The 26,966-nt window shown below is 28.0% G+C and overlaps 1 protein-coding gene across 1 annotated transcript; it reads left to right on the forward strand.

The window, feature by feature from the left end:
• The first annotated feature begins 8,813 nt into the window (after window positions 1–8,813).
• On the forward strand, window positions 8,814–17,494 carry LOC113551637 (hydroxymethylglutaryl-CoA lyase, mitochondrial). The gene is made up of 6 exons (XM_026953992.1): window positions 8,814–9,296; window positions 14,456–14,622; window positions 14,823–14,946; window positions 15,023–15,235; window positions 15,651–15,839; window positions 16,671–17,494. The coding sequence occupies exons 1-6, from the start codon at window positions 9,228–9,230 to the stop codon at window positions 16,950–16,952; spliced, it is 1,044 nt and encodes a 347-aa protein (XP_026809793.1). The 5' UTR covers window positions 8,814–9,227; the 3' UTR covers window positions 16,953–17,494.
• The last annotated feature ends 9,472 nt before the right edge of the window (window positions 17,495–26,966 follow it).

Below are 26,966 nucleotides of genomic sequence, written 5' to 3' on the forward strand. Positions count from 1 at the left end.
CGGATATCCCGTCAATGATGCTATTTAATATATAAATTTTAGGTAATGACCTGATAAAGTCAGTAATGCAGTGGTTACCAGAGATTAAGGGTAATCGATGCATATTTCCGAAATTAACTGATAAGTTTAGTTAATGTCATTTATCGATATTTTCTAAGTGGTTCATGAAATACCTAATATTTTGGTTACCTATATTTGTATCTATTGGGGAGGTAAACTATAGACATGAGCGAATTAAAATTTGTTTTTGCGGGCGGTATAATAAAACGCAAATTTCGGGAATATCATGTAAAATATTGTAAACATGCAAAGTATTTATTATTTTCAAAAAAATATTTAAAAATTTGTTTATAAGGAGTCATGGACATGTACCTGTGTGTATTCAAAGTGCCTTGCAGTTTACCTTGTAAAAAATAATGAAATAATATATTATTATACTACCAATTATCTATAATAGTACTTAAGAAGTATGATAGCTTTACGGTTTTGTCGATGTAAATAATAAACTAATAAATTAATTAATATTGCCAACTTTTACTATCAATTTTAGACACGTTATGTATAGATAATATATCGTATAGGGAATTTCAAAATTAAATATTGTAAATGATGAGTTGCTCGATATTGACGTACTGATGCGTTTAAGTTTACTTAAGCTTGTGATTTGTGTAGGAATACAGAATACTATAGGTACTCGTAATATTTTAAGACTATTTGCGTGTTATGTTGTTTTGTAACTTTTATTAAAACATAATAAATATAATTTTAATTTGTAAACTTCAGTTATACAGTGTGACGTCACTGAGGTATAGACCACATCATAAAACTATGGTATATCAGGGTTTTTAAACATAGTTTTATTTTAAATTTAAAAAAAAAACCCGTTTTGAACACATCAGCCCTGACATATGTTGTAGTTATAGAACGCTTTCCTGTTTACCATACACTGAAACACGGTGTAGTATTTATCATTAGCATTCTATAAATTCTTATACAAATATAGATTCGAGGATATCATTATTTATTAACGAATAGTTAAGTCCATAGCATTAACATTTATCGTAATTATACACAAACCTGACAAATTCAATTTAACATCCAATAAACAATTTATTTTATATACTTACACGTAGTATAATAATGGACGATGTCCTAATAATCTTATAATAATATGATAAATAATTACTTGTATTTCATTTTACGTATTCTGTTATATTATATTTATATTATTCATCCGATATTAAATGCCCATGAACTGATGCAGGCACTATAGTCTATAAGAGAGCTAATTATTATTCATAACGGCTATAATTGTGTATACTGTATAGTAATTTTGTATATAATAATCTCACGTCAATGTATATTTTGATTAGGTACATTTAACCGTCAATAAATATTGTTGTTAATAAAATGATTTTTTTTTTTTAATATAAATATTTTTTAATTTTACCAATAAAAACAGTATAATAACATATTTTTGTAACACGAAAGCATTCGAAATGCGTATCTATACGGATCATCTATGAATTATTATGTTGTTGATTTGTACATACAATAATAATTATACTGTCAATAGAGCGTTTTACTTAATAATTTTCATCGGTTCATTCTTAACAGCAGACGATCTTGTTGTTGACTTTTACGAAAATTCTGATCAACAATAACATATTGATTTTATGGCTTAAAAACTCGGTAAATACATATTTTAAAATAATGACGTAGTACTTCTTAGGTGCCTGTATACTACATGTTTGGTAAGCATATTAAAATACTTGAGTTCGTATGTAGGTTATGCGCTAATTTTATTGTCACAATTTATACGTACGTATAAGTGGGCGATTTATAATATTATTTATGTAGAGATATCGCGTTAACAACACAACGGTTACATTTGGAGTTATAGACTACGGTTCACTTAACTAAGTAGATGTAATTTAAGTGCCATAAGATGAAAAATGAAAACCGCTAAATAAAAGTTATAAATGTATAATAATAATAATAATAATAATATATAAGCTATAGTGTCCACAAACCACCGACATTGAATATTGTATAGGCGTACTATTATAATACAAGCGACCTTCGCGTTTATTTTTATTATCGTGTCACCGTTTGTAGGTGAAACTTTAGAATTAGTTAACATTTCAGCATAAATGCTAAATATGGTTCGATCGGAATTATACATGCTTTCCGTCAACAATTAAAACGTGCCGTACTATACTGTGTTTAGTTCGAAGTATGAATTATGTATAGGGATTAGGGGCATGCATAATAGTATGAAATTTGCATAGTGTATAATATGTATCAGTGAAATCATTCAACGAGCTGTGAATTTTACTTAATTCTACGCATGCTTAATAAGTTTAAAAAAAAACCCATTGAGACATGATATTATAATTTAATGTAATAGTATAATCGTTATTCAGATATTAATTCGGTTATTTGAAGAATATGAAATGCCAGTAATACATGCACATGTCATGTAATTAGGCATTTATACGTAACCATTCTATATTTTAGTATAAATATTATTAACCTAATATTTACCTATTTAAATAAAGAGTTGAGTAATATAGTTGTTGTGGCTTCTATTTGTAGCCACAACAAAAATTAATTTGATTTGTATCCATATGTCATTTAGGGTCATTACCATAAGTGAGCCGTGCTATATTGCATTTATATTCTGAGCGAAAATTCAGTATTATTGGTTATACAATGATTAAATGATTTTTTTTTTTTTTTTGCAACATTTTGGATTAGAAAGTTTGATTAAGCTTTTAATTTTGAATGTTTAGAATGTTTAGATGTTTTTTTTTTATAGTTTAGAAAACTGACAAAAACCACACCAAAACGGGAATGTTTCGTTGTAAAATTGTAATTTAGAAAGGAATAATGGAACAAATTTTAAAATTTCACAAAAGTATTATAATAGAATTTTATAATTTATTAAGTTTTTTTTATGACATTTTTATTCTTATTTTTACGGTTAAAATGTAATATACAATGTTTCTCTTAAGAAGTATTGTTACATAAATTAAATAAAAATTATTTTATTAAATAAATATATTAGCATCGATTTTTTTTTAAATTAAAAATTCATAAAATATTAACTGTTGATACGATACCTTTGGAAATGTGTATTACAAAATGTTTTACCGGTTAATATTACGCCACTTAAAATAACGGTTTCTCCTCAGATAGTCAGACCGTTAAGGATAATCTCAAATTATTTATACATTATAAATAATAGTATACTATATAGTCATTTAGATATACAGTATATTTGTATATGTTACTGCGAATGATCACAGTTGGTTAATGCAGAACAGTGGCAGCCACCGATGAGTGTTTACATACTTCAAAATTATTAACAAAATATGTTGTCATAGTATTTCAAATATTGCGCTGTAACTGTTTTATATCAAACTGATTGATAATTTTGACGAAATGCAAGTAAGAATGGTAACTCTTAATTACGTATCTATGTAACACCCAAAATTCGTTTTTAATGTGCAAAGAAAATGTATTATCAATCGATAAGTTTTAGTTAATCAAAAAATTTCAATACAATGATCACCGCACACTTCTAATTGAAAGTATCTAAGGGATAAACGTGTTGCAATTGCAAAATGAAGTGCACAGAAAAATAGTATACATAGAAATAAAATATTTAAAAAAATGTACATTATTGCAATTAAATATTTATATAATAATCATATATCGTTTTGTTGCAATAAATGAAATTACTAAAACTAAAACTAACTTATAATATCAATTCCACCTTTTTTTTTAAATAATAATTTTTACACAAATATATAATAGTAAATTTACTTATTAATTAAAGTTGAATGATTCAATAAAATTGAACATAATAATGTATTTTAATGTTTATGTAGTATTAACATTTACATATATATATTATATTTAATATATTGTTAAAAGTATATGTATCTATGTCAAATTGTCGACATTAACACAACCTGTATTTAGTAAGATATTTATAAACAAAAATAATTGTGTAAATGTTGACATAGTTATTATCCATGTTTTTCAATTCTGGTTGTGTTTTTTGACATTCACCGGTGACTGTCAGCATTTACCATATGTGCATTATGTACTGTGGACATTCATATAGCAATAACATGTGTCATAATGTATATATATGTCATATATTCGAATTCATATTTCATATTTCGAATTCCAAAGATCTTTTTAAAAAATATATTGATTGAACTTAAAATTAAACTAAAAATGAATTTCAGGAGCAGAAAAGGGTTCATTTTTTTTTTAAATTTAGTTACATAAAACAATCATTAAAAATGTTAGCTAAAAAGTTTCTACTTCTAAAAATTCTGAACTCCCTCCTCAGTTAGGCCTTAATTATAATATATCTTAGAATTCTTAGATAAAAGGTTAATGTAATACTTATAATGAGATAACATTAACTATTCTTCGAAATAGACGCAGATTTTCCGTTCGTCTACTTTGGTCAGAATCATTTTTCGTAAAAAATGATTTACCACATTGAGTATTTGAATTCAAATTTAATATATCCATTATACTGATACACTATTGATTTTTTGTTAAATTTAATATTTTTAATGTATACCTATACTCTTACTTTTATATTATATTATAAAATAATAATATGTGTGATGTGTACTTGATATTATAATAATATAATATATATAGGTATACATACGGCTATACATAATATTAGGTGTTAATAACCAAAACATTCTAATGTTAGCAGTTTTAATAGCACTACGAAACAAGGTTTTTGGTGAATATATAGGTACTGTATATTGTATATATGGTGCTTTTTGCTGACGTGAAGGAAAAAAATAATTGAAATGATTAAAAACATATAGAAATCGTGCTTACACGAAGAATTTCACTAACGCATATTATCTACACGTAGATACGAATGAATTCCATCAATGGTTGAAATATTTGGAATTATGGGAACTATTCATTTTTGAAGTCGAGTATAATATGTACAGACGTACCTACTACCTATTATATATAAACAATATACAAAGAGATATGAAATTGGCGGTTGTGTTTAAAAATATGTATCCTATAGAAAAAAAAAACAATTCACTAATTTACTGACGAAACTCAATAGCGTGCTGTATGCTTAGGATTAAAACGGTGTACCTATGTTCGAACGTTTTAAAAAGACACAATGCCGCGTACATTTAGTTTCGGTCCACCGCCACTGTCGCAATGCTGGGAAACTGCGATATTTGGTCGACACGAACATTGCAACCGTAGTCTGGACCGCAAAATATTATAATATAACGCACGTGCAGTCACAGAACCGAGACACGTCGATCGATCGCGGGAACGTGTGGACCGTGATACAATTTTACATAGCTGCGGTCTTGTCACGTTTGTCCCCGTCGGACACTATACACGGCGGCCCGTTATTCGCAATTTTCTAACACAAATACACAATATTTTTTAAACACGGTTTTTGGAAAATTTTAACTCGTACTGCAATTATTATTGTATAGAGCTATAGACCTATAGCTATAAAGTAGAGCTAGATACAAAAGCCCTCTAATCCATAAGGATGATTTTTTGTTAATACCGCCTTTGTAAAAACTATTCAAAAGTGAACTCTTGATTATTAAAAATCCTGATAATGTACCTAATTATTGTGAAGTATTACATTTTAGATATGGGATAGACTTGATAATATTAATATTATTGGCAGAGCACAAGTCACTAGCGGTCGAATAAAAAGCATCAGACACACAGTTTTTTTTTTTTTTGTAGAAATTGAGCAATAATATAGTATAACATTGTATTATGTATAGATTATCGGTTACCGATTATTGTGATAACCTTACACTGATCGAATAAAATATAATGTAATATACTAATTAGACAACAACTATGGTTGTCGTATAATGTATAGGGTATTTACGATAAAAATTAATCTTATGATTTTCTTCTCTCCGATATATTATTATATCATCATATTATAATTATTAAATACCTGATATTCTGATGGATTTTATAATAAGTTTTGCTAATTTACACTGTTATTGATCCAGAGCAGAGTCTTAACATTTCATGAAATTTTATTTTTTGAACTATTTATGTAAAAATGAATAATAAACCTAAAATTAAAATAAAAATCTTTAATGTCGAATTATAAATGATTAGAATTAGGTAAATAATATATAAAATATATTAATTGTATAAAACAAAAACATAAATTAAATTAAAACTTACAAGTAAGCATTGGAAAGTTAGGAAGTTCCTAATACATCCGTGTAAAGATATTCCATCATAGATGATACTTGACATTTTTGCCAAATGTTTACACAATCATTTTCAATACATCATACAATTTTCAAAATATTTCGACTCATAGATATTTATAGATATTTTAAATGTTTAAATTTTTAAGTTTTATCTCTATAAATATTGATAAAAAATTTTTTGTTCGTTCAAATTTTTAATTTAATACAAAATCCTACATAAGTTGTTCTTAAAGATATGTAAAAATATTTAAACACATAGGTACAATTTAATTTTATTAGTATTTTAAGTTGTTAAAAATTCATCAATTATTTACAGTTAAAAATTTATAGAACATGCAATTTTTATATCTTAAGTTTGAAAATTGATACAAAATTCTTTATAAATTGTATAATACACTGAAACCAAAAAATAATAAAGTAATTTTGTTTATAGAAATTTTAAGTTCAGATTTTGACGATGTGACATATTTAAACAATGAATAACCATATTTATTATTTAGTTATATAGTTCGAAAACATTATTCATGAAGACATACAACTTTTACGTATATATTGTTATATTCTATACACACGCAATGTTTAAGAAAAATTAATTCAACTTGTATTATTAATGGTAAAATTAGTTATACTTTATTTAATAGCAATATCAAAAAACATTATATGAAAAGTTAGTATAGGCTGTTAGACGGTTTCTGCTTAGAATCGATTTTGGAGTATAAACGTACAATGATATTTCATTGAATTTAAACAATATCCATAACAGTCAACTGTTGACACCTACCATACAGCTGAGCGGTACTCACTTGCTGACTTTTTTTAATCGAATAATATTTTTGATACATAAATATACATTCTGACCAAATAAAGTAACCCACAAATTAATTTTCCTGGTACAAAATAAATATTGTTTCAACTAAAATGACTAACGTAACCCTCATAAACAAAAATATCAAATTAACGTATACCATAACATTTGAATTGGAACAATTTATATTTTATTCCAGTAAAGTAATGTAATTCTCAATTAATATATATTCAATATTATTTAGTATAATATATTCGATATTTAAACCGAATATAAACATTTTACAGTTCACAGATATACTTAAATTCCATATGATATAAATAATAATGACTTTCGTGATAACCGGTCACTTATCGTAACCAACTAATACTTATTTTTGAAGCAATTAAATTATGAATAACATATAAACATTCTTTTATTTTAATTTATACTATAAAAAATTATAAAACAAAGAGTTTTTTAGTAAGTAAAAATAACATAAAAAGATTAATTTAGAAGAGAAGTATAACTATTTTAGTGTTTCGCGTAAAATTTGATTTTTGAGGGTTACACCAGTTGGGATTCCCACCAACGCTATGTATTTAAATTTTATGATGAACTGTAATTTTCTGGCAGATCTAATAAAAAAAAAATATAATATAACTATTATAATAACAACTTATGAGGAAAATATATATAGTTTTCAAACATTTCAGTTCTGCAGTAAAAAATATTTTTATCGACATTTTTCGATAAAAAACCAGTTTTAAAACAAAATCAATTATTTTATTTTGATGTAATTAAAAACGAATAATTTATAAAATGTTTATATTATCTTTTTCTAAACATAGTATCACTTTATAAAATTTGACTGACTATATTTATAGACATTAGAACATTGTCAATTTATTTTTGTTTTTTCTTTAACTACTCAGTTGTTACAGTTATTTAAAAAAATATTCGGAATATTTTCTTTTAACCATTCAACTAGATTTAATTTTCTACCAGAAATACCTTCAAAGTCAAAATTCAAAGCATTTTTGTGGGCCCGAAACACGATAAAAAATACACTATCATTTTAAAATCAATACGTTCATAATGTTCATATCGCCTCGCACAGAATCTAAAATCTAAGATATATCTTATTATGCGTAGACACGTAGACTGATTTTTGTCTGGAAAGCAGTTTTTTGTTTTGCTACAGACGGCATTATGATAGGTTACGGCAATATAATATAATATTATGTCTTTGTATTTTATTATTATTGCTGTTGTTGTTATTGTTTATGTACATGATATTACATTATCGATTTATCACTCTTGTCCGTTCATCGAGATCGGTCGACCTTGGACGGTGTCTGCAGCGGTCGCTAACAGAGTTGGCGTGTACCGTACTACGCATCAAACGACATACACTATATAGCCAGATCGTAGCTAAAACACGAAATGCGGATATACATAATATAATAACAAATTAAAATATTAAAAAAATATGCATTACAATATACCTGACTCTGCGGGTGGAATACCTCTGCGATACGTCCTACACTCGTCCCATCATTATTATTATTATTATTATTATTATTGTTGTATACGTATACTGTTGTTTACGTTTCCGCAGAACCTGATCGTCGTCGTCGGCGACGGCGCCGAGATCCCCTTCTCCGCGATGACGTCGAATCCCCCTACCCTCCGCGCGCACCGCCGACGCACCGGCGCTCGGCGTTATAGACCTAACGGCCGGTCGACCGGCTGTCAGTAACAGTATTCGCTTAGCCGTGGTTCGTAGGGCGCTGCTCGTGCATGGCCCCAATCCCGACTTGCCAATAGCTGTAATATTTTGCAACAGTTTATTATTGTTTTATTCCACCGGTGTGTGTGTGTCTATTAGTGTGTTAAAACGTGCGCGCGCGCGACAGTGTTATAAGTATTATATCATAAGACAGTATATCATATACATAATATATTAGTATAAATAGTAAAGTATCGTATAATAAGACATTATTTTACGCGTTTTATATCGTATAATAACAATAGCAACATAATAATATAATATACGTGCGTTTTAAGCGTATAACATATTATATTATTACAAAGTCCGTCGTCGAACTCGGCGCTCGATATTTGCCCACCCGGTGCGAGAAAACGAACGGCGCTACACCGCAATGCATTTCGTCAACGACGTGTCCAAGTTCATTTATAGCAGTCTCAGGAACGAATCGAGCAGGCTCAGGGTACGTATCTCGTCTCGTCCCGTCATCCCGTCCGACGCATTCCTACGCCGCGAGAGCAATATATTCGCATATAGGATTTGATTTTCAGCGACGAACACCCTCGGGATTTATGAACTAGCCCACTTTTGAATTGACCGATGTCCGAAAAAAAAAACACGAGTACTTTATATTCCAAACCCCGTCGGCGGGGTTAATGGCTGGTAGGTACCTACGTAGAATGTAGAAAGGTTAAATTGCGCCGGGTCATTGCGATACATATACGTATAATATGATGTTAGTGTGTACGCCACTTGTACTCTCAGCCGACGACGGTGACGCGGTGTGTTTACTGTTTTTCCGCGCTCCGCATTTCACCGCTCGTGAGCCAGCCACAAACCGTAGTTGAGACGACGATACAAATATCATCGTTATAGTTCATTATTCATTCCGTCCGTTTGCGAACCGCCCACGCCATACTACACCGCGCGAAACGCGCGTTCGATACGAATTGTTTACGGCGTACCTACCGGCCAGTAAGGTTAACGATTATGCTATTATTATTGTTATTACCTGTCCATATAGACGTCATTACTCTTAATAGATAGTAGTCGTGTGTCACACGATATCGAACGAGGCGTATTTTCATTAAATGACCGTCAAGTCGTAACCGGCAGCCGGCAGGTTACAATATGTGTACGCCGCACTTCCATAATCCTTGGATTTGATCGACGCAGGTCGCCGTATTGTCCTCATCTTTAATATCTCCTTCGCGTGAGTGCGTCTCATTGCCTCGAGATCGCCGGACTCGTATGCATTCGTTGTATTAATTACGGAATCGTCGTGTGTAAATGTCTGTGTGTCTCTAAATCCTTGGGCAGAGTATAAGGCAATAATAAATGAATAGTAGTTAGTTATTATAAACAGGTGTCGTGGCCACCGGTGAATACGATTATTCAGAATTTATACGGACCTTGACTGATCGATATAAAACAGCATATTGTGTTTGTGTGTGTGTGTGTGTGTATCGGTCCAGTTACAGACGATCAGATAATTAAAAAAAAAATAATAGCCCGTGTTCATATTATATTGTTCTTTTTAAATTTATAGCCGCACAAAAGCATTAATATAGCTGATATTATCGCGTAAATTTCAATTATACTATGTACACAATATTCGTCCTTCTTTACATATTTAGACAGTAGTTATGTTCACAGGTTTATGAACTACGACCTATTCACACCGATCATCTATGTACCTATATTCTACTATATATAAGCATAATAAATATTAATCATTTGTCGTTTTATACATTTTTACCTATTGTTATGGGAATTGCCAATAAAATAACATGGGTAACACCGGGTACTCTGTTTACAAGACTTTATTGACTGTTGACGTATCAAATAGCTTTAATCTTCATAGTTTATATCTAATTATTATTGCTTATTAAGTTATGTTTTGCGCTATTCACTAAGGTATACTTAAGTAGTTTATACTTCCTATCTAAAAGGAAATATTGTGTTCATAAATTTGGAAATGTTTCAATTAGTTTGACTCTCGTCAAGGTTAATCCATTAAGCAATTTTAACTGATGTAAAATAGTCATTAGGCAATTACTATTAACCGTTTTCGTTTCTTCGTTTGATCTAACATTTCCTCTTCGATAATATTTATAATATTTTACTGAAATTAATTATTGTTATATGGCTTTGCCATTTATTAAATATTTGCAATAAGCTTAATAATATAATATATATTTTTATGACAATCAATTATTTCAAGTAATTTGTGTTTGGTACTAAAAAAATGGGGTTGACTTACGATGATCCAGATACCTGCCGTTTGCCTGTACGGATAATATTATTTCAATCCTACACATGATTTTATTCTCTTGGTATTAGATATTATCTAAGCGTGGTAATAGAATAAAGTACCTACTTGGTATTTACAATTTTTTGTCAAAAAAGTAGAAAGGTCAAGTTAGGTTTCAGAAACCATAAATATGTACAAATTCAATATGTATTCCAGTGTTTCTCAACCTATATTTCTTATGAAAACCCACGAATTTACCTTTTTAAGGTAGGTGACCCCTTTCAAAAATATATATAAATATTATAAATTATATTATAAATCATAATAATACAGTAATATTAATAATTATTTTTACTGTAAAAATGTTATCATTTAATTTTTATAATGTTTATAATAATTATAACAATATTAAAGTATTATACTGAATAATGAATATTTCTGTTAAATATAAAGATTATTTTTAAATTTAAATTCATTTTTAATTTTCTTATTGTTGTTAGCTGTTCAACCAATTAAAAAAAAATTGTGAATCAATTTTGGGTCAAAACTCGAGGTTGGAAAATATTTATGTAGTCTATAGTAATAATAGTAGGGACTACTATAAGGATTATAAACCAAAATATAATACGAAAGCATAAAATAATAGTATCGATACCAATACAATAATCGACAACACGCAAATATTCATCAGTTGAACAGTGTGCATTGAGTTGATTAAGTCGATCCTTAAGCGTCGAATATGATCGTATGTAAACCTTTTCATTTTATACTTTCTTGATACAATGATTTACACATTTATAAAACATATTTTATCTAATATCGAATGTCAGTAGACAGTATCAATCCGGCTATTGTGCTGCTTTAGCTTACGAATTCGGAATTTGTAATTACTACGAATATTATGCATATCAATTTTACATAATATAGCATAGAAACATAGTACAGCACTTGGTACTTAATAGTTACAGCTTACCTACTAAGAATAATAGTGACTGCAATAATTATTAACAACTCTATCGAGCGAGTACTTGAGTATTAAAATTATCTCATTGTCATGTTCGTTGAATAGTACTCATAAATCCGATTTAGAATAAAACGTCATACGTTTTTCGTATACAATTAATACTTACTAATATGTTTATAATGGGAACTCTTATGATCATTTTCGACGCAATCATCATGTCATCGTGTGTCGATTGACACGTACCAATTTACCTTTGAGGATATAAGTAATAAAATTCTCATTAGTATTCTCGAAAACTATTTGTATTGCACGAAGCGTTTTTAATCTTTAATGCTATTAAATAAGTAGTTATTTTAGTTTTTGAAGTATCATCTTTGCACATGAGCAATACTAATAAGTTAAGTGGAAGTTTTTGCATCTAAACTGTTATGATATGCTTTTCAAGATAACCTTTTCAACTTAATTGTAACAACATTAAAAACAAAACGTTTATTACGAATTAAAATTCTTTGAACTTTGATATGATAAAAGTTTTAACGATTAATCCTTTCGCTATCATTTTCTTTTCAGAAGTTCTGATTGATTGTGAACGATTAAATAAACGTTTTTAAGAATGCATAAGTTTCGTGTAAATGAATGTTGAAAAAATCGTATATATTATACATTAAATATATGTATATTATTTTCGTATTTTTATTTTACAAATGATAAAATGACAATTACCTACATTCTAGTAAACGCATTATGAATTCAATCCGTACTAATAAAATGTTTCCAAAAATAGGATGTCGCTAATTTCTATAATTTTATATAGTCATGTATCAATCGAAAAATAGAATATTAGTTATGGCATTGTGCGTAAAACGTAATCATAATATTTTATTCATACAGGCATACGGCCTATTAAATAGTGTATACAAAATCGATTTTCAGACACGCACGCACGTTTTTACTAAACTTCTTTCATCTAGTAATACTGACTTTAAAAAAAAAACATGTCCTATTGCGTCTAGTGGATTTGTGTCTTTTGTTGTGTATGATGATTACACTTGAAGTCTTAAAATCCGATTGTCACTAGGTACAACTATTTGGCAGATGAAATTATGTAACCTAAACCTTGATATTATCTTCAAACGATTGGACTTAAATATACCACACAATGGCTTTATACTCATATTATTAAATATCTTCCACGTGTAAGAGATTGAGTTGTGTTAGTGAGTACCTATATGGTTATAAACTACTTTTCTACCTAAAATACCAAATATTTGTAAAACTGTTATAGGGAATTATATGACAAAATATGTATAATACATATTATATAATATCTACATACCTATATTTTTTCATTATCAAACCTCGAAAGACTGTATCTCGTTTACCCTGAATAATACTAATGCTAGCTATGGGTATGCGCACATTATTTACCTCGTACCTTGAAGGTATAAAAAAAATAAAAATCAGAAAATCAGACTTTCTATCAGTTATATATTCACGTGCAGTGAGTATGTACACTACGCTTTTAATGCACCAAATTACAATAATTTTTTCTAATAAATATAATAATAAACATTATTTAACGGTCGACTTACTATAATCGCCTCGAACCAGTAAATCAAATTCGTTAGATTTGGTGTAAATCTACCAAAAAGTAATCAATTGAGTACCTCTATATTAAAATATATATTACCTTACGGATATATTTTTATTTATATGCGACCATGGAAGCGACTGTACCCAGATATATAGCTATATTTTTATTTCACTCAGAACTGCCAATGCCATTGTGCAACGTTCGTTGAACGGATACAAGCAGACGAGATATATAATACAGTAAAGATATTATATAGGTATATTTAAATTCTTGCGTTTAAAATACATATTTTATACTGTTAATCTTAATACGCAGTTTGGTTATAACAACAAACAAAACCAGCACTTGACCTCTAAAAAATAACTTAGTGTGTTTTTCAAGAAGTTCTGTTGACCCTGATCGGGTCCATGACTTTTTCATTTTAACAACACATACCAAACCGATCTGCACCTATACATTTAATACAATTTATGGAAATCGTCTGTTCCTCGTGTTTGGCAATGTATAGGAATGCATATAAGAACTGTTACTTTATTTGCGCGTCTTGTAATAAATTGTAAGTAATATCTTACTACAATTGATTTATGTGTCAATGACTCTTAAATTATTCATTTTAATAATATGTTAACCAGCCGTTTATGTAGAAATAGTATTTAATATCAATTACATGGAATTTATAGGTTTTATGAGATATTAAATTGACCTATGTGTCGCATAATAAAATTAAACGTTTATTGATGAAATTCCTTTTTGTGCGCTACATACTAATATGCCTTAATTCAAAAATATAATACGTTTTTCGTTTAACAGAGCTATGCGGTTAATTGCGCTAACAAGTATCCAACGAAAGTTCGAGTCGTCGAAGTAGGGCCGAGAGACGGTCTACAGAACGAATCTAAAAACATACCAACGGACGTTAAAGTAGAATTCATCAATAGACTGTCTGTGACGGGACTTCAAAACGTTGAAGTTACTAGGTGAGTAACGAGTGTTGAATAATATTATGATCATGGTCATTGTGTAAACTGCATCGTGAATTTTACGTGTAACCTGCGGTAACCACCAACGGCAATAACCATATTATTATAACCTATATACTATCTATAGGAAATTGCATTTTTTTTTATTATAAATATATTAATACATAAAATATATTTGAGGTTCGTTTTGATTTTAGTTTTGTTTCGCCCAAATGGGTGCCACAGATGGCTGACCACTCAGACGTGTACAGCAAAATCGACAAAGTAGAGGGTGTGTCGTATCCGGTGCTGGTGCCGAATATGCGAGGTCTACTTACAGCCGTACGTATACCTACGAACTTATTTGACGCGCGCATTTCGTATGTCATATGGTTTAATGTTTCGATATCGTTTTCAGATGCAACACGACGTCAAAGAAATCGCCGTCTTCGGGTCCGCTTCTGAAGGATTTAGTCGAAAGAACATTGGCTGTGGCATTGCCGAGAGCCTGGAAAGGTTCGAAGATGTAGTGTCCACTGCTCTGGACCACGGTATCAAAGTCCGCGGATATATTTCCTGCGTGTGCGGTTGTCCGTACGATGGCGCTGTATCGCCCCAGGACGTCGCTAAGGTAGTTGACATAAATAATACACACGTGTATGAATTATTTTTTGAATAGAAAAACGTTTTAACGAAATTGTTCTATTTAATTGAACAGTCAATTAATTAAACAATATAACAAAAAAAAATTTTGCTTAAAAGCGAATTCTTTATTTTGTGTATAAAAGTATTGCTGATAATTGTTTAAACAATATTTTGTCGGTTTTCTAAAAATGTTCATACATTATCAAAATTTTAAAATTTTTCTTAATTTCGTCAATATCGATTAGGTATTCAAAATTGTAATAATGGATTGATAATTTTGAACGATAAATCTTTTTCTACATATATATTGTTATTATTTAATTGGATAATATGTGTAATTATTATATTTATAAATTCGATGAGTATCTGACTAACAAAATTGTGTTTATGTAAATATTTAGATATCCGACGCTTTGTACAAAATGGGCTGTTATGAGATTTCTCTTGGAGATACGATTGGTATCGGCACACCGGGAACGATAAGGGCAATGTTACAAGAAGTAATGGAAATTGTGCCAGTCGAAAATTTGGCTCTCCATTGCCACGACACTTATGGACAGGCGTTGTCTAACATACTTACTGCCCTCGAGGTACGCATAATAAACGTTGTTATCTTGAGTTTGTGAATATAACCAAAATCTTGACTCCAATAGTTCAATGCCTTGATTAGACCTATTCTAATATTTTTAGTTTTTGGATACACTCTTGGACAGGAAAACTATATTTTTTATTGGCTTATTTTAAATCCTATTCACCATACATCATAGTGTTTTTTGGAGATCGCATAATGTGTTCAATAATTTAAATAATATTAAAATAACACGGTCGAACGAATGAAGAAATATTAAAATATTATCATATTAAGTTTCATTAAGACTGTTAGTCTATAGAATTTGCATATCAATGAATGTAATTCTGAATTTAAAATAGATAATATATATATTTAAATTAATAACTATCATTCTATAATAGAAGCAACTTTTATTTTGTACGATTTCGCAAATTTTGGATTTTTAGTAAAAATATTAATGTTTCTTATTACTTTCAATTCACAACCTTCGTTATCATATAAATACATTATTATATTACACCATAATATTCGCCTAGTGGTGCAGAAGATCCCTGAGACATTAAAGCAATGAGTAGATAGACAAATCGGAAATCCAGGTATAGACTGAAAACGAATAGCTGCAACACGAAAAGCATTTTCAAACATTTAAGTTTTCACGCATAAGCCTTGGTTGATGTTATCTAAGACCCATGTAGGTGACCATATTGGTTAGGTTTTATGACAAAAAAAAAATTAATTAAATATGAATATAGTTAGCCACGTCACTAAATTTGAGTCAACGGCAATGGCAATATAGTATATTCTTCATGGTATGATAATGATAAATACAACATTATTTTTCTCGTTCTAGATGGGAATTTCAGTATTTGACTCTTCGGTTGCCGGTCTTGGCGGCTGTCCTTACGCCAGAGGTGCTTCTGGTAACGTTGCTACTGAAGATCTGATTTACATGTTGGATGGAATGGGCATTGAAACTGGTGTGAACATGGACCTATTATTGAGCGCTGGCAGATATATTTGTGAGGAACTGGGAAAAAGTACGGAATCTAAAGTGGCCAAGGCGCTGTCCGGAAAAGAAAAACCCATGAAATTCTTGCAATCCTACAAAAGTCAAACATCGAACAAGAACTAACGGTCTCCTCGACGCCGATAAATTATTCCATTTCACTCATTAGCACTCGAAATATCTCTATCGTTTTGATTAATTTAGTGATTATTTAATTATTTATATAAGACTGAATCTATTATGTTTGTTGTGAATGTGACTTTAACGTAATTTTTTTATATTTAACCATCGTATATTATGGATAATTTATATAATATTTTATTTTATTACTATATTATTATTTTCATTATCATACGCATTATACGTGGACAAGTACTCGATCATCTGACATAAGCTTAATTCGTGAAAGAAAGATTGGTTTGTAGGCGGCTCAGCTCCTAAATACGCTCCTCTACATTATTTCATTGAATTGTGCCCGTTTGTATTACCCAAGCTATAAAGTTTATAAGTATATACTTATCTGTTAAAAGCGATTTGTGTTTTCCATCCGTATATGTATTTTTTTAGAATGATATTGTTAAGTAGTACCTAATATTATATGATATATTTTTATAAACGATTATTTTTAATATATTAAAAATTAAAGTTAATAAGTTTTACATATTTAATGGTTGTATTGTAATTGCTATACATGATGAAATTATTTATTTTTATGTATTTAAAAATAATCAATTCCAAAATCAAACCAAAAAATTTAAGAATAAGACCAATTGACAAAGTGAATAATTAGCTTTGGATAATATAATATGATGTAAGAGGTCATCAAATATTCATTTAACAAAAAAGAAGAAAAAGAAAACGTGTGTGTTAATGATTTTCAAGTTTTGGAAACAAGCGAGATAATTACACATTATAGATAGCTTTTTATCATCCAATTAACGGAGTCTTCAACTATGATGTAGAAAAATAAAAACATAAACAAATATGTCCGAATAATCAATTCACATTTACTTTTTGTTCTATTATTTTAATAGAGCTATTTATTTATATTTTGTGTTATAGACATTTAATTAATAATGCTTTTAAATAAATAAACAAAAAGTGTTCAGTGGTAAAAATATACGGAGAAAAGATTTTAAAAAGTGATAGAAACAAACAAACTTAAATAAATAAATTACATATTATGTATTATGTATATATTGTATATACTATATATACGAATATTTTTTTCAGTCTTTCGATATAGCGTCTGAAAATACGGAAATCACAATTTTTTTAAAAAAAATAAAATATTTCATGTATCTAATAATAGTAGTGATAATCAACACATATTTTACACATCTAATCTAAGAAATTTAAAAAAAAATATTTATTATGTTAATTTAATGCTGTGAAAGCGTTATTATTATTTATTTTAATAAACAACTTGGCCTCGACATAAACAAAAATAATGTTGACTCTAATAATAACTTGAAACCTTTAAAAGTGTTTACTACGCTAATTATACTTTTTAACATTATATATTTTTGTAACAAATTCGTTTCTATTAGATTGGTCATAAACGTTATGAACTTAATGAATTAAAAAACTATTAAATATACATGCAATTTATTATACAGTAAAAATAAACAAAAAATTCGATGAAAAAAATGAATTTTCTTTAAAAAGTTACAGTACGAAAATATGAATAAATAATAACTTTAAGCAAATATTTATCAAAATAAAGTTTTTATAATTCATATCGTTTAACTTTTATGTAATATATATTATTATCTCATTCATTATCATTTCATTAATAATACTACAAAAAACAAAAATTTAAAAAGTAAAATGGCACAGAAAACAAGTTAAATTTATGAGTACTTAAAAATATTATAAAAATTATACTATAATAATTTTACTTAAAAATAAAACTTTAATTTTAATTATCAAACTGCCCATAATATTATAAATAATAATCATGCGTGTACATAATGACCTAAAAACTTGTAAAACCAAAAGTATGTTAAATACATTTTTGTACACAGTATACACATTAAGTACAAAATACAATGCATTATGTAGTAACTACTAACTAGTAATGTAAAACATAATTTGTCCTAACTTAATTATTCTTTCTATCAAAGTAGGTAACAAAAAAACCACGTGAATGCATTATAAATTCACAGCATTTGCTAAGAATATTATTGCTCAACACCTCAATGATATGAATTAAATTGTTACTTAAATCCAAGAGAAAATACTATTAATATTAAATTAAAATTTACAATTAATTTAATATTATATTATTACTTATTGGAAGTATTGTTGAAGTATAAATATATAATATACTACAAAAACACTATGTCATATAATATAATTATTATTCCTAATTAGTAGTGGGTAATTATACAAAAGTTCATGACATTAGCCATCGCCATCTGTTTCCGTTCCACCCCAAGATAAATTCATAATGCTTGTTAATGCTGAATTAAAAAATAATTATTCCTACTTCGTAAGAACACATTTCATATATTTCTCGCAGAATCCACCTGTTATACCACGAGGTAAGTTTATATGGAAAAAAGCATTGTCGAAAATATCATAATATCTGCCACCACCATCCGAGCAAAGTATATCATACTATCTATTTAGTGAATAATACATAGCATTTAAAAATGCCGGTGGCCATTGGTGAGCATAATATACCTAGTTTGCATTTCTTTGGAAATCATTTAATTATTTTTACTTCTTATCGGGCCAACATATTTTTCTCAGGTACGACGAACTTATATTATAATCGTGTTCGTTTATCTCTAATTATTCTTAACGAATTTTAAATTACAACTATCAGTTAAACATACGCGATCAGAATATGCGCACAAGGTGAGATTAATAAACTCTCGAGTAAACTAATCTTTTGTTGGTTTTAATTATAATTATTATTAAATAATATGCAGTTTATCGCAAGGTCGAGTATATAAATAAAACATTCTGGATTCACGTTTAAAATTGTACTCTAGATTTTTGTAGTATACATACTTATACAAATCCTAATCCACGTCAAACTCATTGTGCATAAATTAATTAGTTTGAGACTTATTTGGGCATATGCGGTCCAAATTTGGATGAAACAATCTAACGTTTGTATTACCTATATACGCTTTCCAATCAATCTCTATATTCACCTGATTACTAATATTCACCTTGGTTTGTTGGTATTAAACTCTACGCTGACTTTGAAATTGACTAGGTTTACCAATTAACTAATAATCAACAAACACTTTAAAACGATAAACTCCTACGAATAATACAATCATTATACATAATAACCTATATACATCCTGCCTATAGACTAAAAATAAAATAGTGTAGAATTTCTACAGTGGAATGTAGAAACCTACTGAACTAAAACAATATAATATGTATAATATTATAATCAATAAACAAAAAACCTCGTTGGGTTTTATCGCTATATTATGGTCTCCTCCCTCATAGTATGTTGTTGCTTATTTTTACTGTAAATGTATTACATAACTTATGTTAAAGAATGATCTTATTTGCTTGTTGTGCTAAAACTTAGATAGTAAATATTATTTTATTAATTTATAAAAACAAAAATAAATTGGTTTGTTATGTCAAGTCAAGCGACAATCGATTTCGTATGAAATAAACAATTTGAACATTCAATAAAAATCGTAATTGAAAGGATGGCGGTACCATCAAGTATTACAAAGCCACAGAGGTCTACACGGGTCAAAAAAAATGGATCCGGTCCGATCAGTCTTGCCTGCCTACTCAAGTACAAAAATTCGAAAACTAACCCGGCCCGCCTCGAAAAAATATACAAGTTGTATGAACCAATCCAATTCGATACGAAAATTATAAACGGTATATTAAACCAAACGTTTTGTGACGAACTGACGAGTGACAACGTAATTTCTGTTTTTCCGCTTAGTGTATAGTGGGTGGTCGCAGTATAAATTATAAATTATATTTATTATTTGGGTTATTAACTTATCACTGTTGTAACTCATAAATGCTGCGATTGACTATTACATACGTCATTATAGTAGTGGCGGACTGGGATTTGGGAGGTTTACGAGTTCACGGATCACTCACTCAGTATTCTATATTATCATTATTATCTAATGATTTTTCAAGGAAATTTTTTCTTACTTTTCTTGGTTTTTTATTAGTATTAATATTTATTAATAGTATATAGTTTAAATATTATAATTCCTTCATAAAGTCATACGTGATACGTCTTGTAGGTCCTTTGAAAATATACTAGTATAGCTTATTATTGTGATTATAACTGTGACTAAATCGCAATATTTTATCTAAATTTTAATTCAAATCGATTAAAAATAAATTAATTGGTACTGATCTTATAAGAAAAATAAATAATTATAAATTTGTTTATATACTTTAGATTTAATTAAAATATGCTTATTGTAAAGTGGCTTCACAATAAGCATGTTTTTATTAAATCTAAAGTCCGCACTTGTACGTATATTCACATAACTTTTATCATTTATTGTGGATTAATTAAAACATATGGTCATATGAATTATGGATGATCCTTGATTAATTTTACGTACCTATACCTACTGTAAATATTATCAATCGTTTAGTCCAATCATAAACTTATATTAATATATTATTATACTTATTCATAATGGCTTAATATACGTGATTTCAAACTGTTTGCCATTTAAAATTAATACATTAATAATATCGTCAAATGTTCAGTCGTTCAGGGGCTTTATCTCACGTATACTACATCTGCACACAAGTTCACATGGCCAGTTAACCGATTCTGTATGTCGTACATTTTAACTGCAAGGTTTTTTAATTTGTGGTGCAGTTTAAAAGCAAATAGGTTAATTTATCAGTAGCATTTGTTTTTGAAAACATTTTTTAGCCCAACAAAGACAAGAGTTATTTTAGGAGTGGCCCGATTTTGATCCGACCCAAATACCAACATTTAAATAAGCCCAACAACTCGAACGGTGGTTGGAATATCCAGTCCGAATCATCACAACCCAACTTTGAAACGGACATTGTGCCCTATACGGCTATACTATAGAAATATTAATGCAAACTCGCCTTAGACGCCCACACATATCAATACAAACAAATCGTCCTAATCGAGATAACATAATATTATGGTCAATAATTTGATTTTATTAAAATAATAGCTCGGCATGGATGCATGATACATTCATTCATATAATGAATTGTAGATACTTATATATTTTTATACTTAATTAATTATAATAAATGTTTGTATCATACTATCATAGTATCATGACATAAATTATAGTAACAACAATTGTACCTATATTATGTGATGATGTATACTAATTTAATAAATTATAATATGGAACTGCAGTTGCATATTTAAGTGTGACCGGCGTAAATTACAGTTATTATTTGTTCTTTTAGTCTCGAGTTATAAATAGAAAAGTACATCTCTTAAAATTAAAATCATATAAAATGTACATATATTATAATTTAATTTCTTTACTTAATCATATATATATATAAAAGATAATAGTTAAGATAATACCTATATACTATAATAAATCACATAGTTAATTCTTAGTTTTTATTTTCATACATTTTTAGAAAGTTTGTTATTCAGATTTTGATTGAACATATATTACTTGAATAAAACAGTATGTTTATGGAGTTTAAATTAGTTTTACTTTATCGTCTCCAATACTTTGCTGAATTTTTGTTTTAAAACTGTGAAAGTATTAGAATATAATAATCATCCAATCAATTTTTAAATGTATTAACAAATTCTCATCATATATAGAAACTATTCATCTCACATCGTAATTTGCTAGTTTACAATCTAAAATCAAATTATTTGAATTCACATAGAGAACATTTTATATAAGACGGCTGTGGCTATGCGAGGCATAGATTCAAAAATGTAATTATTGATATTGATGGGCGAGAGGGTGTCATGCACATTTATAATATTTTCCTGTACGATGTTGAAATTGTTGTTGTTCAGCTGTCCAACGTAATAAAGATTACACTGATTATAGCATATTGATATTGCACTTAAAGTCTTAAACTTCCACATCGTATTTGTTATCAAATGTTTTATAACATTTTTTACATTTTTATAATTACTTATACCCATTTAATATACAATTATGCAATTTTGCAATTATAAAAGTAGTTTTATCTATAGTTGTATTTAGCACCTAAACAGCTATTATACTTAGAAAAATAAAATAAAAGGTTAGCAATAGAATATAAAATATTCTATTACAATTTGACATTTGTGCACAAATCGTACAAGGCCAAGGCTATATGAATATTTTCAGAAGGTTAATAATTTTAATAGGAAATGCAATGAATGCGTTGTTTGGTATGTTTTGAACTTATAATATATATTTTTATAGTTAAATTTTGATATTCATAAATATTAAGTTTATTTTTAATTAACAAAATGACAACGTAAATTATTTTCAAGAAAAAAGGTTGAAATAATATTTTTCAGATAAATTTAAAATTGTATCTGAATAATCTTTTTCTTTTTTCATTTTTAAGAAAAGTAGGTAATTTGTTTTATTGGAAATACAATAAAATACAGAAGACCATATCGTAAAACAATTTGATGACTATTTTATTAGGTACCCGTAGAGTTATATAATTATTAGTTATATTACATCTTTACCTATTATTATTATCGTATTTTTTTCTTTTTGTGCAAGGAGAAATTTACTTATCAAAGAATTTAATTAACTCATCAGTGGATCTCTAAAAATTATGAATTCCCCTAAATTATTACATGCTTTTTATACAGTACATTTTTTTCATTTAATGAAAGTTTTGTTTTGACGATTTTATTTAAAAAGCCTTCAATATGTACAAAAATATTCCACAAGAAATATGAATATTAATTATAAATGTATAGCAATTTAATAATTACCTACAATAGCTTTACTCAACTAAATATAAAAATTATATTTAATTCAATTAGTGAAATTGTAAAATTATTAATTATACGTGATTACAAATTGTAAACGTATTTAATTATTAATTATAATAGTATTTGGACTGAAAATACTAAAAATTAATGAAAGAAGTTTTCGTTTAAAAAAAAGAAGATTCTGAAAACAACGTTGCAGTGTTGCTAACAGTATAAAATTTAAAATAATAAATTCATTCACTGAAATATTGAAAAATGTATCAAAAACCCGTAATTTTGAAGGTAAAATAATGTCTTGTGAGCTGTATTATACATATATTATATATCCATTATTTTTTTTTTTTTTTTAATAAGAACTTCAGAAATTCCCGGAAAATTATATAAATTATGTCATGACAGTCATTAATTTATTTATCAGAAATTTCAAATTATGTGCATATGATAATGTATATTGTGTATTTATATGTTTACTTATATAAATATATATAATTGTTTATAAGAACGTCTTAAAAACCAATACCTATATGCAATTTTCTCGTTGAATATGTTTTTCATGACGTGAACTTTACAAGTTCCTATATTGATCGTATACCTACTTGCCTCCGATATAGTACAAAATGGGTGAGTAACTTACGCACTGATGACTGTGCGTGTGTAGTGTAGTGCACGGATAGCGGTTGAGTTGCAGTGAAATTTGCGTCGGACGGCCGCTTACGAAAATCGATTCTGCAGCGCCAAACTGAAAATTATAATAATAAGCATTTATTATATTGTTATCTGTTTCATTACGTGTTGCTGGAGCAATTATTTTGGAACACTCAGATAACAATCCAAATAACATATTCTGTGAGAATTCCATATTATATTATTCTATTATACAACTATTATATGCAAGTATATTATATACAGCGCCTATGTGTACATTGTAACACACGGAGACCGGAATATTATTTATGCAGTATATGATACTTATGTCTGCGAAAAATATATTTTCTCACGGTTTTTAAGATTTGTTTTAAAACACCGTATCGCGGATTATCTCCCGTTCAAATGTCGAGATCCGACATCCAAAAATGATCCACTAGATTTATTCGTACACAGTAAAAAATCTAAAAGCAATTAATCTTCGAGAATTTGCACTAACTGTACGTTGTTATTTCGTAGACCGTGTACACGCGCACGTCGTTTATACCTCACCTCATTGTTAGAGTTAGGTGATTCGGCGCTGTCGTTATATTATATAGTCTTATAAACTACACTGGGAATAATTTTACAAGCTGGAAATAACGAACATTCGGAACATTAGATGGAAATGTTATCAAATAGAATATCTAACAACGGTAACAACATCATTTGCTGTATTTTTTTTTTTATTTTTGAGTGATGCGAATGTTTTACAATAAATTTTGATAACTATCTCAGAGTAAAATGCACCAAATATTTCGTTTTCATTTCATTTTCAGTTCAACGAGTAATAACGATCGTAGTATGTGTACACATAGGACGGGTACCTATAATGTTTAAAAATAAATGATAATAATAAAAAAATGTCTTCACTCTTTAGAAATTAAATACACGTAATGTCCATGTTTGTACAATCACCAAAGCATTAGCTTTCTAGCTTATTCGTACGGAAAATTAATTATAATGCGCGTTGGAAAGAAACCAAATACGTATTATAACCTATATAAAGGTTTATATATATAATTGTGTATAAATCCCATTAATAAAACAGAATAATTACTATCTATATTTGAATAACATTTGACATAGACCTCACATAATCGGTGTAAAATATTTTTTTTTTTCGTTTAATCAGTTAGGTACTGTTCAATATTAATACACTACGAGAATATTTTACTATTATATAGGTATAAAGTATAAACTATAAAATATCAATTCGATAAATAAAAAAATATTTTTTTAAATTAAAATGGACTAGGCAGAAATAAAGAATAATGAACAAAGAAAAAAAAATCATGATATAATAAATAATTGGATTAATGAAAATGGACAGTAATCATTTTAGAAAGTAATATAATTTATATTAAAGTAAAAGATTATTATTGGACATATATCGCATTTTGTAAATACGTGCGTACAACGACAAATATTTCCCAAATATTTGAAGGACAAAATACGTACCTACTTATAATGAATATATATAACACAAATGACATTTGCATAACATTAATAGATTATAACAATAATAATAGGAAAAATTCGGTCAGCAAAATAACGCCAATAAAACTTAATATGTTTTTGAGTTTAATAGAATTTAATATATTATGTTGAAAAGGTTTCTTCATTTCTATTTGGATTTTTTTTTTATCATTCTACATCCGGTTCTTTATAGACCTAAATGATTACAAATTATTTTTTTGTATAATGTACATGATGTTTTTATACTCAAGTGCATAATATAATGTTGAAATAATAACATTAACTGTATACTATGCATCTTTGGTGTATAATAATAAAAGTCAATTCAAAGTCAACGAACGCTAATTGGTAATTAAATAATATTTTATTTGATTAAAAATAAAATCGAATACGCCATAATATTATACACATTATACTACATAGATGAATACTAAAGTAAATCTTATGTTAAATTTTTTTCTGTGATGCATTTCAATGTAATTAATACCATTACTGCGTAATCGAGTGTGATATTTATAGCTATAACTATGAAACAAAGCTACTATAATATGATAACCTATAACGATCGAACAATTAGCAAACTCAACATTTCACGTTTAACCGAAATCCAACTATAAAATATTAAATGTATATATATACACATTATTATGTGTAAATGATTTCATCACCGGGAATGTATTTACGGAAATTAAAAACAAGAAGAGATAGTGATTTGAATTCTAAAACTTTCATTTACCTAGAAATTCAAATAACAATAATCAATAATATATTTAATAATATTGCCGAAAAAAAAAATAAAAACGTACTGAATATATGATTATCAATTTACAACCGATATATGTAATAGTCCCCAATAATTTGTTAATAAACCGTTACTATATACCTACTCACGTTTTTATTTACGGATTGATGAGCGTATAGATCTGTATTGCACGTATATTCGTAAATAGTGGTCATTATATATGACTCAATATCGTAAAAGCAAACCGTTTTAATTGAAAAGCGTCCGTAATACTATTCGGTATGATAAACTACATAAT

This window comes from Rhopalosiphum maidis, chromosome 2 (assembly GCF_003676215.2).
Source record: "Rhopalosiphum maidis isolate BTI-1 chromosome 2, ASM367621v3, whole genome shotgun sequence".
Classification (NCBI taxonomy): domain Eukaryota; kingdom Metazoa; phylum Arthropoda; class Insecta; order Hemiptera; family Aphididae; genus Rhopalosiphum; species Rhopalosiphum maidis.